This window comes from Ovis canadensis, chromosome X (assembly GCF_042477335.2).
Source record: "Ovis canadensis isolate MfBH-ARS-UI-01 breed Bighorn chromosome X, ARS-UI_OviCan_v2, whole genome shotgun sequence".
Classification (NCBI taxonomy): domain Eukaryota; kingdom Metazoa; phylum Chordata; class Mammalia; order Artiodactyla; family Bovidae; genus Ovis; species Ovis canadensis.
In genome coordinates this window covers 44,348,527-44,368,047 of record NC_091727.1, presented here as the reverse complement: position 1 = coordinate 44,368,047, position 19,521 = coordinate 44,348,527, and the positions used below count along the sequence as shown (strand labels likewise).

Sequence of the window (19,521 nt, the reverse complement as noted above, 5' to 3'; positions counted from 1 at the left end):
CTTTAATAAAACTCTGCTATACAAAAGAAAAAGCATCAATTCTTCGGCACTCAGCTATATGGTCCAACTGTCACATCCATACATGACTACTAGAACAACCATAGCCTTGACAAGATGGACTGTTGTTGGCAAAGTAATGTCTCTGCTTTTTAATATGCTGTGTAGGTTGATCATAGCTTTTCTTCCAAGGAGAAAGCATCTTTTAATCTCATGGCTTTAGTCACCATCTGCAGTGACTTTCGAGCCCAAGAAAATAAAGTCCGTCACTGTTTTCGTTCTCTCCCCATCTATTCCCATTCAAGTACAATGCCAAGATAATGACAATCCTGGGTAGCAGATCAAGGTAGGGCTTGGAATCTTCCTGGCCCTCAGGAAATTGTTATTTCTGACTCTTTCTCTTGTCTTTGCCCCTCCTTAACGACTTTATCTCACTTTCCTCATCCATAAAATGGTTTGTTGTAAGGTTTAACTGGAATTATGCATGTAAAATGCTGAGGACGGTGCCTGGTACCAGAAAAGCCTTCACATTATGTTTGCCCTTCTCTACTGCTCCATTCCAGGGAGTCATTTGAGGTGCTGGAGGAGGACATCCCAATCTGCCATCCTCCCAGTCCCCGAGCTGAACAGCGCACCCGGGAAGCTGATGGGAAAATACCGCGCAGTGCATAAGGCCAACAGGGAGTGGTGGCCCCGGGGATGGACTCTTGGGGGCCCTGGGTAACCTTTCTGCCCTGGCGTCCACCCTCCCCAGATTTGAGCCGCAGACCTCCGGGCGGGAACGGGGGCGGTGCGCTCCAGCCCCGCCGGCGCGTAGGCTGGCGGGCGGGCGGGGCTCCGCGACCCGAAGCCCTGGGCCACCAATATAGGCGCTCCGCGGAGGCGCTAGTGCGCGGGGGCAGCGCTGCGGGCGGGGGACGAGATCCAGACACCGAAGCAGCTGGCACCCGGGTGGCCCGGAGAGGGGCGAGCAACATGAGCAGCAAATGCGACGTGGTCGTGGTGGGGGGCGGCATCTCAGGTCAGTGGCGGCTGCGCGCCCTCTTTCCCCCTCCCCGGGCTCCGACAAGTGGCCGCTCCGGGAGGCACGCGGGGCGGCCGTGCGGCGGGGTGTCCCCCGGAGCCCCTAGACTCTCCGTGCGCAGGAGGGGATCTAGAGGGTCCCAAGCGTCGCACACAGAATCCTCCCTCAGGGGGAGAAGGATTTGGTGGCCCCCTCCCCTCCCCGGACAGAAGCCGGATGATGTCTTTTGAAGGTCTGGGGCTAGACTTTGAACTTCTGCCCCGGACAGCTGCCAAGCCTGAGACTGCTGGAATTTTCAAAGCGCCGGGGGGCAGGGAGAGAGGGTGGTGGTGGTGGGAAAACGGGCAGGGGAGAGACTCTTACTGCTGCTGCTAAGTCACTTCAGTCGTGTTTGACTCTGTGCGACCCCATAGACGGCAGCCCACCAGGCTCCCCCGTCCCTGGGACACTAGGGGGTGGCATAAAGGTCAGTCGCTTGCCTCAAGCAAAGGTCAGTCCTTTTGCTCCAGCCCGACCTGGACACTCTACACCCTCACCCGGAGCAGGCATGGACCACGACGTGTTGTTATTCTGGAACCAGGAAAACGACCTTGAACTGCTTCCGGTTCAAAAAGAAGGGATTGGACCCTGGGGTATCGACCCTTTTGACCCGGATTCTTTCTGATTACACGATTGCCATGGGTCTACCTGTGGCTGCAGGGCCTTCTTGTCAAATGCCTTCTTGTCGAATGTCTCCTCTCCTTCTGCCCCTTCTTCTCCTCCCCCCACCCCCACACTCAGTGGAGGGTGGCCAAAAGGCTTAGAAAGGATGGGGGACAGAAAGTACTCTCATAGACACGAGGAAGGGAAGTGGGACTGGGCCTCGAGAAACAGATGCCAGAAGATGGATGGGGTCGGCTGGGGAACCCACCCTCTGAAGAGAGTGAGGCAGATCCTATGGGGAGGGGTCAGTGGAATATTAAGTGATGCTTCCAGAACAGCCTGTCTCACAGACCCCTGAGAATGCTTTGGTCCGATCCCCAGGACCTCCTGGTACTTGAGCAATAATGAGGACACCTCCAAAATCCACCACTGTGTTGACTAAGACGTGCCCTAACCAGACATCAGGAGCCGGCTTCCAACTTGCTCCCTGGGGGGTGGGCAGGTCAGAGGCCTTTAGATTCTCTTGTGGCAGGTGAAGAAAGCGAGGTGCTGGATGTTGGATGCCATGCCTCCATTCCAGCTTTCCTCACCTTTGAGTCAGACCTCAGGCTATCCCTTCTGTTTTCCGGGTCCCCCACCCGCTCCCTGGGCTCACCCATGCACAAGGCTCTGTGCACAAGGCTACAGATGCTTTAAGTACAATAGCATGCTATGGTGGGCTTTGGCTATATAGATTCCATTTTCATTCAGTATTGTAGACATCATCTCTCCTAGAGGAACTCGGTGTGTGTCCATGCTGCCTTGCACAGCACTCCCGTCTTATAGAAGAGGAAACCTCTCTTTCTAGACCTTCAAAGTCCTTTTCTTACCCAAACTATGTCTAACGTGTTCCAATTTTTCATTTCCCCCTTTATTTTGTTTTTTTTCTGATTCATTCTTCAAACCTTCACTCTCACTCAAATTATTCATGTAAGACTCATACTGGAAAGATAGATAAGGGTTTAGCTATTTTTTACAGCAGTGGTGAATCTCTGCTTTTGACTCCCAAACTCTCCAAACAAGGGGCTGGTGAGTAGATCTGCCTTTTCTCAAGAATGTCACATGGAATAAGCATTATTCTAAAAACTGAGAAAGCAGGGTTCCAAGGCCTTACTCAATTGCTTTATCTGCTTTGTGAGGATAACACCAACTAGTCATAGCTAGATTACAACATCATTCTAAAAGGTAGATGAAGCAATGTGTGTGAAAATGGCTTTGCAACGTCTGATGGATGTATGACACAAGAGATTACAAGAGTTTTGCTCATTTATTCAAACAGTACACATTAGGGCAGGCTGTGGTTGATGATGCAAAACTAGATCACATTTTTCTTGTCCCGGAAGATTTATCAGTCTAGGAAAAGAGATGCGGTATCCAGACAAAGACAATACAAGGTAGAAAGTGGTAGGTGCCACAAGAGAGGTCCATTCATTAGTTCATTATCCATTCATTCAAGGAACATTTGCTTCCTGTCCCGCATCCTATCCCAAAGGGAAGGAAAGATGAATTAGTCAGAGCCATTGCCCCTGGGGTACTCACAAGCTGATGTGGGAGGCAGAGTCGTGAACGAGTGATACTAATGACCTACGATATATACCTTTTCATAGGACCTCCTACTGAAGGTTATAGGAAAGGTGAGTGTTGACCTCTAGGTGAATGTTGAACTCTGCCTGAGAATATCCAAGCAGATTTCACAAGGATGGTGAAGTAGATCTTAAGGAATTGATATGAATTCACCAGGAGACTGGATGAAGAAAGTATCTGAAGCTAAAGAATAGCTTAAATCACAAATATGTGAGATATTCTCATGCTTAGGAAAGATAAGAACTTTAGCACAGGGACTTCCTTGGTGTTTCAATGGTTTAAGACTTGTCCTTCCAATGCAGGGGGTTGCAGGTTCAATCCTTGATCGGGGAGCTAAGATCCTACATGCCTCAAGGCAAAAAAACCCAAAACATAAAACAGAAGCAATGTTGCAACACATTCAATTAAGACTTTAAAAATGGTCCACAGGAAAAATTCTTTAAAAAAAGAAAAAAAAGAACTTCAGTGTGGAGAACTGAGGGGGACTGGTGGGAGACCAAGCTACAAAGGTGGGTTGGGATGAGTTGTAGCCTTGTATGTCATCACCCAAAGATTTAGCTCCCTGGTGGCTCAGATGGCACAGAATCCACCTACAATGCAGGAGACCCAGGTTCAATCCCTGGGTAAGGAAGATTCCCTGGAGAAGGGAATGGCTTCCCACTCTAGTATTCTTACTTAGGAAATCCCATGGACAGAGGAGCCTGGCGGGCTACAGTGCATTTGGACACAAAAAGTTAGACAGGACTGAGTGGCTAATTTGGGGGGCTTCCCAGGTGGCGCTAGTGGTAAAGAACCCACCTGCCAATGCAGGAGACATAAGAGATGCAGATTCGATCCCTGGGTCAGGAAGATCTTCTGGAGGAGAGCATGGCAGCCCACTCCAGCATTCTTGCCTGGAGAATCCCATGGACAGAGGATAGGGTCACAAAGAGTTAGACATGACTGAGTGACTTAGCACACACGTGGTCAATGAATAGCCACTAATGAATTTTCATTCACAAAGTGATATGTCAAGTGACAGGAATACGATGTACAAAAAGAGGAATGTGCAGAAGAGCAGGTTTGGGGAAAGATGGAGCACCTAGAATTGAAGGTGCTGATAGAACACCCAGGGAGAGATGTCTAGCAGCTGCGAGTGCAAAGAACAGGTTGGGCTGACAGATTTGTGTGACAGAGACGTTTTAGTTGAAGCCCCTGAAGTCTGTGAAATGACCCAAACCAAGAGTTGAGAGAGAAGAAAGGATGCCTAAGACAGAACTGGTTGAGGGGGTGCTCACCTCCTCCACTGGGAGGAAGATATTTCAGTCTATAGTTTGATGAGAGAGATGAGGAAACTGAGAAACTGAAAAACACTTGCTGCTGCTAAGTCGCTTCAGTCGTGTCCAACTCTGTGCGACCCCATAGACAGCAGCCCACCGGGCTCCCCCGTCCCTGGCTTTCTCCGGGCAAGAACACTGGAGTGGGTTGCCATTTCCTTCTCCAATACATGAAAGTGAAGTGAAAGTGAAGTCGCTCAGTTGTGTTCAACTCTGAGCAACCCCATGGACTGCAGCCTACCAGGCTCCTCCATCCATGGGATTTTACAGGCAAGAGTACTGGAGTGGGTTGCCATTGCCTTCTCCAGAAAAACACTTGGTTAATCTCAAATCTTAGCTCATATGTCATTTACCGGGGGCAGCCTTCCCAAATCCCTCCAAATGGGTTAAGATGCCTTTGTTTAACTCTCCTCTGCCGTCTTGTTCTTTTCCTTGAGTTTTTAATTGTTCACATTTTAGTGTCATTTCTTGTTCAATCATTTTCTCCTCCACTACACTGTAGGCCCCTGGAGCCCTGGGAAGTGTTTCTATGTCTCCTGGAGAACCCCCAAACTCCAGCTCCAGAGCTCTGCCTGGCCTAGTTAGCACTCAATAAATGTGTTAAATGAACAAACTTTAACATTATCCCCACAAAACAGCAGTTGATTGCATCTGAAATTCACATCCACTTACTCCTGACCCTTTTGCATGTCCTGCCAAATCTTATTGAGTAAGGGAAAAATGGTAAAATCAGAATTTTAGGATTAGTTGGTGACTGACGCAGTTAACTTTGTTAATTATTAAACTTGGGCCATTCTGGTAGTTCTCTGATAGTTTTCGAAGCTGTCAGCAAATTTTAATCACTCCCTTTGGCTAAAGTAGAGATGGACTGGGGGTATGGATGGTTAATATATAACCTTTTTTTTTTTTTTTTAGTGTTTGAAAAATTCCAAGGCGACTATAGAACAGCTTTTTGTTTTGGGAAATGTGTGTGGCATATAAACGCGCACCTGCTGACATCTCTTTCACCCAAGGAGCAGGTCATCTCTGGGGACTTGGCAGAGTAATGGCATTTCCCACATGGAGCTGGACAACAGCATACGGCTTCTGTTCCGAGTCTCGATTTTAATGTTTGGTTTGGTAGAACCATGGAAACTATCTTTTGCAATTCTGAATGGCTCTTGCTCAAGCCTCAAAATAAAAGCTAAAAAAGGGAAACTTGAAACAGAAAGGAGATTTTTTTCCCCAGGCTTGAGAGAAGTGATCTGGCCATCTGAGGGTGGCAGGCACTGGGCTGACAGCCTTGAAGAGTCAAAGTCAGCCTTCCAAGTGGTAATCAACACCTGGAAGGTGATCTGTCCAGCCAGAAGGGCCAGGGGGCAAGCCTGCTGCAGGCTGGAGGGACTGGCCTAGGCAGGGTGCATCAGAGAGGGCCCGCAGGGGATCATGAGTTGAGGGATGTGATAGGCAGATTAGGCCTGTGTGTTAATGGCAAAGCCCCCGCCTCACCTTTAATGAAGAAAGATGGAGAACTTCCCTGGACACCTATAACCCACCTGAATGTTCTAAGAAATGGTAATTGGATGGAAGTGCTTGGAAATGTGTATATCCCAAAGACAGGCTATAAAGAGGCAGTATGCAATGTTAAAAGAGCATAGGTCAGACGTCAAACAGACTCGTTATGAATTCTGTTTCCTATACTTAGCTATTGTGTCACCTTAAAATTTCCCTCACCTCTCTGTTCTTCAGCTGCCTTTTAAAATGAGATTCCCAGCGCCGTTATTGGCCGAGAGCTTGTTGCTAGGAATAGAAAGAATGCGCATAAAGGACTGTACACAAGAGGCCATTATGGTGACAGCTTGTATTAAAAAGACAACTTGTCTTTTTGGAAAAGACATCCTTTTTTTAGCTTCTAGGGTTTTTTAATCTGTGGGAGCAGAAGCAGGCATCTCTGTAATCACGTCTTCCTCTTTACTGACCAGTCATTTTTCTTGCTGTGAGGCATTTATAAGCATTTATATGGATGCTGTGACTACAGGATCCATACAGGCATCATTCCGACCTCCTCCTGCCCCACCCCCATCCCTTCAGTCCCTCCAATGAGGAGTCTGAGAACTCAGGCTTATCCTGGGCTTCAGAGCCACCAAACCCATTGTGTTCCTTATCAGAAGAAAATTTCAAAGCCCTCGATATGTATTTCATCACTACCCCAGCCTGGCTGCTATTCCCTTTCTGATCTGGTCTTCATTTCAGCCACCTGACACCCGTCTTAATTATAAGAAATAAGTGCGATTATTATTTATCTCGAATAATATTAATTATTTAATAATAATAGAAGAGTCAGCATTTTGAGTGCTGTCTGTATGTTAAATTGAGTAACAGTGAGGTGATCTTAATATTAGCATCTGCCAGGCACCAAATGAATTCAAACTCTTAGTGTAGAAATCTGTTCTGTGTTTAGAATCTCTGACGTATTTACCTCTTAACTATATACAAAAATTAATTAGAATTTCAGATTTTTCTTTCAGTTTAGCTGCTACGTTTCTTACATCATCTGTGTTGGTATATCATATACAAGCCAAGAAAGTAGGGCTGTGAAACACAGCCCTGTTATAAAACAATATTCCATGAGTGTGTGTGTGTGCGTGTGTGTGTGTGTGTGTGTGTGTTGGCACATGTACATGCATAGCCACTAAGCCACTAGCCACCTCCTCCAGGAGGAGGAACTCATTCTAAAAGTTAGTTTGTCCCAGGTGCTAAGACTATACATACAATGGCCATCAAATCCAAAGATGAAACTAAAATTAGTGTGAGTTCCAAATCAGAGTGACATGCTACTGTATACATTTCATTTGTCCCAGGTGTCCCAGGTGACATTATACTATGACCTTGTCACCTGTTTTAATTCAATATTACCTAATTCTAAATGTTATTTAAAATGCAGAAGTTCTAATTCAGTGTATATCAGTTAAGGCCATGTGCAGATAGACTTTGAATCTTGACAAGAATAAAGAAATGTACAAACATTAGAATTCGGTGATAGCAACATTTGTTGTCATTACTGATATCTGGTGAAATGCTTGATACTGGAACATTTTATTGACTTTATTGTGTCACTAGAACATGAAAATGCCACTGAAGCCCAAAATATTAGAGAAATAAGTTAGAAACTAAATTATCTCATCAAGTTCACAGGGTAAATTTGAGTCAGAGCCCATCTGTATATTTATTGACAAAAATGTATAAATCATTAAAGCAGCTGATTTATTCTTTCATCTTTGGATTTGATGGCCATTATACATATAGTCTTGACTTCCCTGGTGGCTCAGACGGTAAAGCGTCTGTCTACAATGTGGGAGACCCGGGTTCGAGCCCTGGGTTGGGAAGATCCCCTGGAGAAGGAAATGGCAATCCACTCCAGTACTATTGCCTGGAAAATCCCATGGACAGAGGAGCCTGGTAGGCTTCAGTCTATGGGGTCACAAAGAGTCGGACACAACTGAGCAACTTCACTTTCACTTCATACATATAGTCTTAGCAGTGTTCCATGTGTGTGTCTGTTACTGGATCTCACTTACCATGTTTAAATTACTTGTTTAAGCATCCATGAATGTTCACCTGATCATAGGCTGCTCAAAATCAAAGACTTTGTACAATGTATCTCCCTATCTCTGGTGTTTAGCAAAGAACCCAGCTCACCTTAGCCTCCAGAAATTGAATTAAATTGATAGAATCCCTTGATCAAGATTGTGGGTCTTCTTAGGCTTTGGTTAGTTACCTACTTCCTCCAGATACTCACTTATTAAATGGAGTGACGTTCCTGGGATGCTCAATCAGTGTTAACTCTGCTATTTTCACAAGTCAGCAGGCAGGGCTTAACTGAGGGGATCTTGGAAATGTACAAGATTGAATACACTTCTAGGTCCCCAGAACCGAGCCAAATGGAGAGGCCATATTCAGGATGAGGGTTTTTGTCCTCATAATAGAACACTTTGGAAATTTCCTCATGTGAAAATACAGCATTATCATTTTGCAAGGGCCCCAAGCTTCTTGGGCTTAGCTTTTTAAGGACGTCTCCAGTAGCTCTGCCTGCAATGTAGGAGACCCTGGTTTGATTCCTGGGTCAGGAAGATCCCCTGGAGAAGGGATACGCTACCCACTCCAGTATTTTGGGGCTTCCCTGGTGGCTCAGCTGGTAAAGAATCTGCCTGCAATGTGGGAGACCTGGGTTCAATCCCTGGGTTGAGAAGATCCCCTGGAGAAGGGAGTGGAGAAGGCAATGGCAACCCACTCCAGTACTCTTGCCTGGAAAATCCCATGGACGGAGGAGGTTGGTAGGCTACAGTCCATGGGGTCTCAAAGAGTCAGACACAACTGAGCGACTTCACGTTCAATTTTCACTTTCATGCATGGGAGAAGGAAATGACAACCCACTCCAGTATTCTTGCCTGAAGAATCCCAGGGACAGAGGAGCCTGGTGGGCTGCTGTCTATGGGGTTGCACAGAGTCGGACACGACTGAAGCCACTTAGCCACCACCTGGAGAAGGGAATGGCTACCCACTCCAGTATTCTGGCCTGGAGAATTCCATGGACTATTCCATGGGGTCACAAAGAGTTGGACAAGACTGAGTGACTTTCACTGACTAGAAATCAGTAATTCCCTTGATAATGGTATAATTTTTTTCCTGACTTTGGCCATCCAAATCCCATAAATTTCTTCTGAGCTAAAAACATGTTCTAAGGAATTCCCTGGTGGTCCAGTGGTTAGGACTCTGTGCTTTTGCTTCAGAGGGGCATGGCTCCAATCCCTGGTAGGGGAACAGAAATCCTGCATGCCATGTGGTACAGAAAAAAAAATTTTTGCTCTAATAGAGTCATTGATAACTGAAGATGGAAGCATCTTTAGTTTTATCTACTAGTGACAGCACCTGGTTTTCCAGTGAATAAAGTCCCTGTTCTGGAGGATGAACCCTCAGCTTTAGGAGAAAGGGCAGTTGGAACAAGAACCTGACCAAATGATGCTATGTGGAAGATAAAAATGACTAACATTTTGAATGCACTGTTTTTACTTTCAAGTTTACAAAACAGATCCATGTTCAGGCTCTTTGGTTAACTCAGTAAACAAAGTACTACAGAAAATGAAGATGTGTAAGCCATGATCTCAAGTCGTCATCTGTCAGTTTACTTAAGGGAGGTACAGAAAGTTTTCTGTAAGAACAAGCTCTTACTCTCAGAAAACTTAAAATGCAATTGCAGACACAAGCCCAGCACATACAGGCAACAATAAATGACTAGAAGTAATAAATAATTGAGTTCTGTACTGTGGGACCCAAGTAAATCATAGAAGACCCTAGGAATTGGAGAAGTTCTTCTTAGAGGTGTGAAATTGGAACAGTTCCTGAAGAACAGTCAAGGTTTGGGGTTGGTAGAGAGAGGCTTTAAAGATGGGAGGAATAATATAAATCATAAGGCCATAGGCTCCAGTTTACAGGTGATATTTCTATTTATAAGAAGGTAAAAAGTGTAATAAGTCTAAGATAGTAAGCTATGGAGATATGGGTAATAAATTTGGAAGGAGGAGGGCAGGATCAAGCAATGAAATGTTGAAAAGCAAAGTGAGTTTGTTCACGTTTTTCAGTGGTTGGAACTAAGGAAGCATTGACAGTTTTTGCTAAAAAGCTAAGATGGGCAGTTGTGAAAGAGGGCAGCCCTAGAGCCAAAAAAAACAAGAGACGGGTAGTAATTCAGGAATAGGTTGAGAGGTGATTAGCTGATTAAAATGAATTGAGTTATCCTGAAGCTCAAAGCAGATTGCAAGAGAAAGTGAGGGGAGGCAAGAATGGGAAGAAGTTCTTCTGTTTTACTGAGAAAACACCTAGAAAAGAGGTATCACAAAAATTAATTAGTATTTCCCCCCTGAAGTTTCATAGTTGAAATAGAAGGACTTGATTGTATTTAAAATTTTCCTGTTTTGAAAAAATAAGATCAAAGAGATTTTCTCCCTAAGGGTTGTGACCCAGCTTACTAAATGACAAACACACATCTTGGGCAATCTCAAACACAAAGTGAATAGTTCATCCTATTTTGTAATGTAAGAGTTTTCATTGAAACCTGTTGTTTTGTGAGAGAGGGCAAAATCAGAAAGCGAGGTCCAAGTTTGACCTTTCAAATGTTAGTTATGTTACCAGAGTCTCTGTTTAATGGCACCTTAAATGTCATATTCTGGTTAATTTCCATTTTAAGTCAGAAGTTTACATTCTTGATCTTATGTTAGTCATCTCTTACCTGGGTCACTTTCACTCTGGACTCATCATCAGCATCAACATTTAATCTAAAAAAATGATGCAAATGAACATATTTATAAAGCAGAAGCAGACTCCCAAACTTAGAGAAGGAAACTAGTGGCGCTAGTGGTGAAGAATCCGCCTGCCAGTGCAGGAGACACAAGAGAAAAAGGTTTGACCCCTAGGTCGGGAAGATTCCCTGGAATAGGTAATGGCAACTCACTCCAGTGATATTCCATAGACAGAGGAGCCTGGTGGGATACAGTCTGTGGGGCCACAAAGAGTTGGACATGACTGAGTGACTAAACACACATGGGGGAGAAGGCTGGGAGAAAGGGATAGTTATGGAGTTTGGGATTGACATGTACATACTGCTTTTAATATATATAATGACTTGTATGTTCATTCATTTTGACAAGCATCCATTTGCACCTTGTACCTCAAGCAGTCTTAAAAACTTGTTATAAACTTAAAAAAAAAACAACACGTTTGTCAGAATTGCACAATGCTGCAAGTGTCCATCTAGGTATTTAGTTTTATTTGCTCTCCTTCCAACCTAAATAGCCCCCCCTCCTTTTAATTTATCTTGCAGACATTTCCAATGATTCATTTATAGTGAATTTGGAATCCTGACCTCATCTTTTGTGTTTTTTTTTTTTTTTATTCCTGTGATCCCAGTCGTGTTTCTGGGAAAAAATTGTGTCTTTATAATCATGTTTAATTCTATCTTACTTTTTGGGTTATTTTCCAGTTTTTTACATTAAAGCAACTTTGGAAAAATTTTGTTATCCAACACAGCCCCCTTTCAGATAACTTTGGGTAAAGAGTTAGTCATCAAATTAATGACCAAAGTTCCCTCGAAAATTTTTAGAAAGACAGGCCACTGATGTAAATGAAAGATGCAATCACATTCCTTCTTGGTTATTTACAGCTTAAGGAGTTATTTTTTGGAGAGGTAAGAATGTCTTTTAATATTGTGAGTTGAGGAATAATACATACTTATTGTGAAAATGTGTAAATTACAGAAAGGAGCAGAAAGAAAACAAAAATAGTCTATAATTGATGCCTACCAAAAAAGCCACTGTTACAATTGTCACCTGTATTTTCTGTTTGCAAATCATCTACTGGATTTACCATACTCACTGGTAGTCCTTTTAACACAAATAACAACATATTATGAATGTTTAACCATGCCTTCAATTCTCTTCTATACAATATTAATAACTTTATATTAGATTGTATTTATTTACCAGTGTTCGATTGCTGAACATTTGTGTTGTTTTCAAATTTCTATTTTAAACAAAGTTATTGTGAATATCCTTGTATCTAAACCTTAGTGCATAATTCTGATTACTTCTTTAGGAAATTCCTAGACATAAGTGTTAGGAATCATTTTAAGGCATTTGGTAATGATCACAAAATTGTTACTCCAAGAAAGTTTTGTCAATTTAAGGTAAAATTTTAATAATGGGCTTCTTAGTTATTTCTCTAGGAAGCCAGTATTTTTCCATCTTTGACACAACACAAAGAAAACCAGGGATCTTCACCAGTTCAGAGTTGTAATTTAATGAAGTTGTAGGTACTAGGTTTTGTAAATGTTCTTTAGTTTCATAAAATTTCAGTGGTGGCATGTAATTCTTGCTCTTCTTGCTCTCTATAACATGCAGGCAAACCACTTTTGCAATGAATGCTTTATGCCTACCACTGTTTACTAGGTATTTATATATTATACAGTGCTTAAAAATTTTTTGAATACCGTTATCCTGTGCTTCTAGAAGTTTGATATCATTAATTAAATCATTCTGTGTGTTTCAGCACAGAAAAGAAAAAAGAATAGTCCTGTGGCAAACCATTTTTTATGATTATTTTTGCCCATCTAGATAAGAAATTAATATTGCCTGGGTCCAAGGTCTATTGTAAAAGCTAATCAAACAGCTGTTTCATGTTTTACATTTTAATTTCCTTTCCAGTTTGCATTCAAATCCTGTGATAGATTTTGGTTTGTTTAGGAGTCCTATAAGATACAGTTGGCTGTTTTGGAATAGCCCTTTTATGCTATGCTTGTTAAAATTAAATAGCCCTTGTTAAGTAGTGATGATAAACACCCATAAATGCATAAACTCAGATGAGTTATCCTCATTTCATCAAACGTGTTTTATTTTGTTGTTTCTGCAGGGGAGAAAAAAGAAGTCATTTGTTAATTCGTTGATTCATCCATTCATTCAATAAACCCTTATCGAGGGCCCTATTTACCAAGCATGGGGCTAGACATGGGAATATACAGATGGGTAATCCATGTTTCCTTCTTTGAAGGGCACACCAAGCAGAGGGAGGCACATTCAGCTACATACAGGTGAATTCTCTGAGCGGTGGTGGGTGCTGAGAAAGATAAATTCATCTGGTTCAGGTGATACAGAAGAGAGGAATATGGCAGTTTCATCTCTGGGCCTCAGAGGACCCGAAGGAAGACTTGGTGATAGGATTTATTGGAAAGATAGTTAGCCAGTTCAAATATTCTTCCACCAAATAGAGTGTTATGTGCTTGACATTTAAATCTACATTGGTATCTACCTCTATTCTTCCCCTAATCTACAACCATTTTATGGAGCTCCCTGTAGGATTTCTCACAAGGAATCAGAGATACTGAAAGTGATTACAGAAATGGATGATGGAATCCCAGATGAACAAGAGAGAAAGTGACACTGTGAGGGAACTGTTGATAGGATTTGAGTGGAAAGGTTAATAGATTGAGGATCTTGGGTTAAAGGGCATTCATATTAGATGGATTTGAACAAGTGAACTAGAAAGATAGAAGATCATGATTGCAAGGGAGAGTGCTATAGTGTTTTGAAAGAAAACCTTTTGATTGTACTTCTTGGAAATGACCATTAATAGCATTTACATGAGCTGCAACATTTTGAATCAGCATATCCAGAGATGGGATTCTCTGTGTGATTCAACAAATGGTTTAAAGGCCAGAAAAATAAATGCTTTAAAAAAAGTAATTAATCTGCTATTTTACAGTTGGGCAGAGGAGACAACTAGTTATTTAGTCTAAGTTTGGGGATGTCTGGAAGGTCCCTCTGCTGGACTGAGAAATGCAGGAATCTTGAAGATGATTGGAGAAGCATAGAAAAAGGCAAGGGCTATATATAATGCAGCATTATGTAAAGTCCAGTAGGGACAACACACTGTCCCATTCCATGGCAAAACAGAGGAGAGAGAAAGAGAAAGTCCATCCTTCCCATGCCCCAGCAGATCAAACGTTGTAGAGCTAGGCTATTAGTATTATAATGACATTGACAATTGGAGGATTCTGTTCTCTGATTGAAAAAGATGAAGCCCATGACTTATGGAAATGTCTGTAAAAGGAAATTGTGGTCTACTTTTTAATCCTGTGATTCAGCTTCTTCTGTTTACAATCTATCAAAAAATCTTGGCTGGCAGCATGCCAATCTGTCTCCATCCATCTGCTGCTAGTCTTAGATTGGGAAAACATTAAGTGAGAGCCTTTTTCACTCTCCTCTTTCACTTTCATCAAGAGGCTCTTTAGTTCTTCTTCGCTTTTTGCCATGAGTGGTGTCATCTGCATATCTGAAGTTATTGATATTTCTCCCAGAAATCTTGATACCAGCTTGTGCTTCATCCAGCCCAGCATTTCACATGATGTAGTCTGCGTATAAGTTAAATAAGCAGGGTGACAATACACAGCCTTGAAGTACCCCTTTCCCGATTTGGAACCAGTCTGTTGTTCTATGTCCAATTCTAACTGTTGCTTCTTGACCTGCATACAGATTTCGCAGGAGACAGGTAAGGTGGTCTGGTATTCCCATCTCTTGAAGAATTTCCCAGTTTGTTGTGATCCACACAGTCAAAGGTTTGGGGTTAGTCAGTAAAGCAGAAGTAGATGTTTTTTTCTGAAACTCTCTTGCTTTTTCAATGATCCAACAGATGTTGGCAGTTTGATCTCTGGTTCGTCTGACTTTTCTAAATCCACCTTGAACATCTAAAAGTTCACGGTTCACGTACTGTTGAAGCCTGACTTGGAGAATTTTGAGCATTATGTTGCTAATGTGTGAGATGAGTGCAATTGTGCGGTAGTTTGAGCATTCTTTGGCATTGTCTTTCTTTGGGATTGGAATGAAAACTGACATTTTCCAGGCCTGTGGTCACTGCTGGGTTTCCCAAATTTGCTGGCATATTGAGCACAGCACTTTCAGAGCATCATCTTTTAGGATTTGAAATAGCTCAACTGGAATTCCATCACCTCCACTAGCTTTGTTCGTAGTGATGCTTCCTAAGGCCCACTTGACTTCACATTCCAGGATGTCTGGCTCTAGGTGAGTGATCACACCATCGTGGTTATCTGGGTCACGAAGATCTTTTTTGTATAGTCCTTCTGTGTATTCTTGCCACCTCTTCTTAATATCTTCTGTTTCTGTTAGGTCCATACCATTTCTGTCCTTTATTGTGCCCATCTTTGCATGAAATGTTCTCTTGGTATCTCTGATTTTCTTGAAGAGATCTCTAGTCTTTCTGATTCTATTGTTTTCCTCTATTTCTTTGCATTGATCACTGAGGCAGGCTTTCTTATCTCTCCTCGCTAACTTTTGGAACTCTGCATTCAAATGGGTATATCTTTCCTTTTCTCCTTTGCCTTTAGCTTCTCTTCTTTTCTCAGCTATTTGTAAGGCCTCCTCAGACAACCATTTTGCCTTTTTGCATTTCTTTTTCTTGGGGATGGTCTTGATCACTGCCTCCTGTACAATGTCACTAACCTCCGTCCATAGTTCTTCAGGCACTCTATCAGATCTAATCCCTTGAATCTATCTGTCATTTCCACTGTATCATAGTAAGGGATTTGATTTAGGTCGTACCTGAATGGCCTAGTGGTTTTCCCTTTCAATTCAGACTTTCAATTTAAGTCTGAATTTGGCAATAAGGAGTTTATGATCTGAGCTATAGTCAGCTCCCAGTCTTGTTTTTACTGACTACATATAGCTTCTCCATCTTTGGCTGCAAAGAATAGAATCAGTCTGATTTAAGTATTGACCATCTGGTGATGTACATGTGTAGAGTCTTCTTTTGTGTTGTTGGAAGAGGGTGTTTGCTATAACCAGTGCATTCTCTTGGCAAAACTCTGTTAGGCTTTGACTTATTTGATTTTGTACTCCAAGGCCAAATTTGCCTGTTACTCCGGGTATTTCTTGACTTCTTACTTGTGCATTCCAGTCCCCTATAATGAAAAGAACATCTTTTTTGGATATTAGTTCTAGAAGATCTTGTAGGTCTTTATACAACCATTCATCTTCAGCCTCTTCAGCATTGCTGGTGAGGGCATAGACTTGGATTACTGTGATATTGAATGGTTTGTCTTGGAAACGAACAGAGATCATTCTGTCACTTTTGAGATTGCATCTAAGTACTGCATCTTGGACTCTTTTGCTTACTATGATGGCTACTCTAATTTTTGATGAAAGTGAAAGAGGAGAATGACAAAGTTGGCTTAACACTCAACATTCAGAAAACGAAGATCATGGCATCTGGTCCCATCACTTCATGACAAATAGATGGGGAAACAATGGAAAGAGTGGGAGACTTTATTTATTTATTATTTTTTTGACTCCAAAATCACCGCCAGTGGTGAGTGCAGCCAGGAAATTAAAAGACGCTTACTCCTTGGAAAAAAAGTTATGAACAACCTAGACAGCATATTAAAAAGAAGAGACATTACTTTCCAACAAAGGTCCGTCTTGTCAAAGGTATGGTTTTTTCCAGTAGTCGTATATGGATGTGAGAGTTAGACTATAAAGAAAGCTGATTTCCGAAGAATTGATGCTTTTGATCTGTGATACTGGAGAAGACTCTTGAGAGTCCCATGGACTGCAAGGAGATCCAACCAGTCAATCCTAAAGAAAATCAGTCTTGAATATTCATTGGAAGGACTGATGATGAAGTTGAAACTCCAATACTTTGGCCTCCTGATATGAAGAACTAACTCGTTGGAAAAGAACCTGATGCTGGGAAAGATTGAAGGCAGGAGAAGGGGACAACAGAGGATGAGATGGTTGGATGGCATCACCAACTTGATGGACATGAGTTTGAGTAGGCTCCAGGAGTTGGTGATGGACAGGGAGGCCTGGTGTGCTGCAGTCCATGGGGTGGCAGAGTTAGACACGACTAGTGACTGAACTGAACTGAAGTGAGAGCCTTCTGTGTGCCAGGTGCCAGGAACGAACAGTCAAGAAACAGTTCCAGTTTAACCAGGTGCACACACAAGGAAAGATGTTAAATTACATTTCTTGTGCCCATTTATTGTTATTGCATGCACCAAAATGTCCTTTTTTTTTTTTTGATGAAAGAAGCTTCTGGGTACCTTTCAAGAGATCACCCTTGGACCAAGTCAGAATAGATGCTAAGATAACTTGGGGTTGAGTTTCCAAGTGTTATGTCTTATCCTAGCTTTTTTAGTCTTACTCGTAGATAGTGTGATATTTCTGGCCTCAGGAGGAGAGGAGAACATCACAAATGCCTTTTCTGTCATCAGAAATTGGGTTTCATGTGGGAACAGTCACAATTTGAAAGGAAATCACATGGTCCACCCTAGTTGATAAAAGGCAGAACATCCAAAATACACTGTCTGTTGTCTGCTTTTCTCCCCTTGGTCCTTTCTTTCTGATTTCATGAAGAATATGTCCAAAGGGAAATGAGTTTTCTGTAGATAAATCAGTCTGCTGGCCCACAATATTGCACTTCCAGTGGACAGGTCTGAGAAATGGGGAAAAGTACGAAAAGGTTGAGCTGACTGTAAGATAAGGGAGGCAAAAATATTTTATTTGCAAAAGAAAAATCTTTTGGGTTTATGCTTGCTTTATTTCTGGGTTTTAGTTTATGAACAGAATAGTATGAGAAGTGATGGAAATGAGAAAGCATTTTCTTCTCCTACTGCATTCTTTTAAAAGGTATATTTCAGTAAACAGGTATCTTTTAAATCTGGCTTCCTTTCCGTTAGGTGTGAGAGCAACTTTAAAACCAATCTTTAAAATTCTAAGCATTAGTGAACTATAATTTCCAAAGAATGCTTGTGTGTTAGGGATTTTAATTTTTTCTTAGAAAAATAAGGGTTTTAAACAATATTAGCAATTAGAGGAGCCTGCTAGGCTGTAGTTCATGGGGTCTCTAGGAGTTGGACACGACTGAGCGACTTCACTTTCACTTTTCACTTTCATGCATTGGAGAAGAAAATGGCAACCCACTCCAGTGTTCTTGCCTGGAGAATCCCAGGGACGGCGGAGCCTGGTGGGCTGCCGTCTCTGGGGTCGCACAGAGTCAGACACGACTAAAGTGACTTAGCAGCAGCAGCAATTAGAATTTAAATCAGTATTCAAATTGTGCATTCTATATAGAAACTCTTAGCATTATTTTTCAGTGTTTTTTAAATACAGTGGATAAAGATCTCAATGACAGTGAAAAATGATGTCTGCATTTTTCAAATTACAAGTAACTGGTAAAGTGAGAGCTTATTCCATCTTGTGAAACCATTGGAATGAGGTGTGAAGAACAAAACACATATGCAAAATATAGTAACAGAAATATCTGCCTGACATTGCTAAAGGACCTTGATTATGTACTAATATAAGGACCTTCTGTACATATAAGAACATATAAAGAAAGGCAATATCAGGATTTTTTCCTCCCCAAATACATCCTTCCTATAAGGTGGTATGTGCAGTATATTGATTTGAATGATTTTACATATAGTGGAAGGTCAGAAAGAGGTGGAATGTGGGACTGCATTGGAAGCTTTTATTTCACTCACTGTGAGTTGTCTGGTTGAATAATGTTTCCTCCATCTTTGACATCTGAGCCTTGTGGTACAGGATAAGGGTGTTTATTTTTTGTATTTAACTGTATTTTATTTAACTGTAACCTTTTATTTAATAACTGTTTTCCAAAAGAGTTCCCACTGTCTGAAAAAAAAGATTTTTCAGCTTTTTATGCTATGTATTAACCAAGCATTTTAAAACAATACTTCTCATCATTCCCACAATCCCACTGTTTCCTGCTTCCCTCCTCCTTCTCTAGCTGCTCCTTCAGTCTCCTGGGGCAGCATCGACACCCTTCACCTCCAGTGTCCCCTGTTTTGGGAAACAGGATCACCTTCAGACAAGTTCTCACACCAAGATCCTTGACCTTGGTAGCAGACCTTGGAGGGGCCCACTGTCCCTCCGCACTCCCCTGTATGGGGACCTATGGCTTCTGAGTGCTGCAAGTCTGACCACTGGAACCCATAAGGGGCTCCCACTCAGGACAGGGCTGCAGTGGGGTGGGGTTAATGCCCCCAAGAGCAGCCATCTTCCTAAGACTGACACGATGGCTCACCACTTAGTTAGAACCACCAAGGCATGTTCCACACAGTCTTCAGAGGTCCCGAGCATGATCCATCATCAATCGCCCACAGTGACAGTCTGCTGGCTACTACACCTTTACTACCTCCCTTCTCTTCTTTGCCCTGAGCCCTACCTGGGCTTCTTGAGGTTTCCTTACAAATAAACTAGTGGCATCCAACTCCTTGTTTCACGGTCTGCTTTGGGATATTAGATATTTTCTTCTTTTCTTCTTCCTAAAGCCCTACTAGTTGCAGTTTCAAAATAT

The 19,521-nt window shown here is 42.3% G+C and overlaps 1 protein-coding gene across 2 annotated transcripts in view; it reads left to right on the top strand.

The window, feature by feature from the left end:
• Positions 1–609: 609 nt before the first annotated feature.
• MAOB (monoamine oxidase B) overlaps positions 610–19,521 on the top strand; it is a 121,022-nt gene continuing 102,110 nt past the window's right edge. The window contains exon 1 of one of the 2 annotated variants that reach the window (XM_070289924.1): positions 610–1,018. In XM_070289924.1, coding sequence (XP_070146025.1) covers positions 697–1,018 — 322 coding nt within the window. In that variant the 5' untranslated portion in view covers positions 610–696. The remainder of the gene's footprint in view (positions 1,019–19,521) is intronic. The other variant, XR_011446122.1, reaches the window with a different exon arrangement.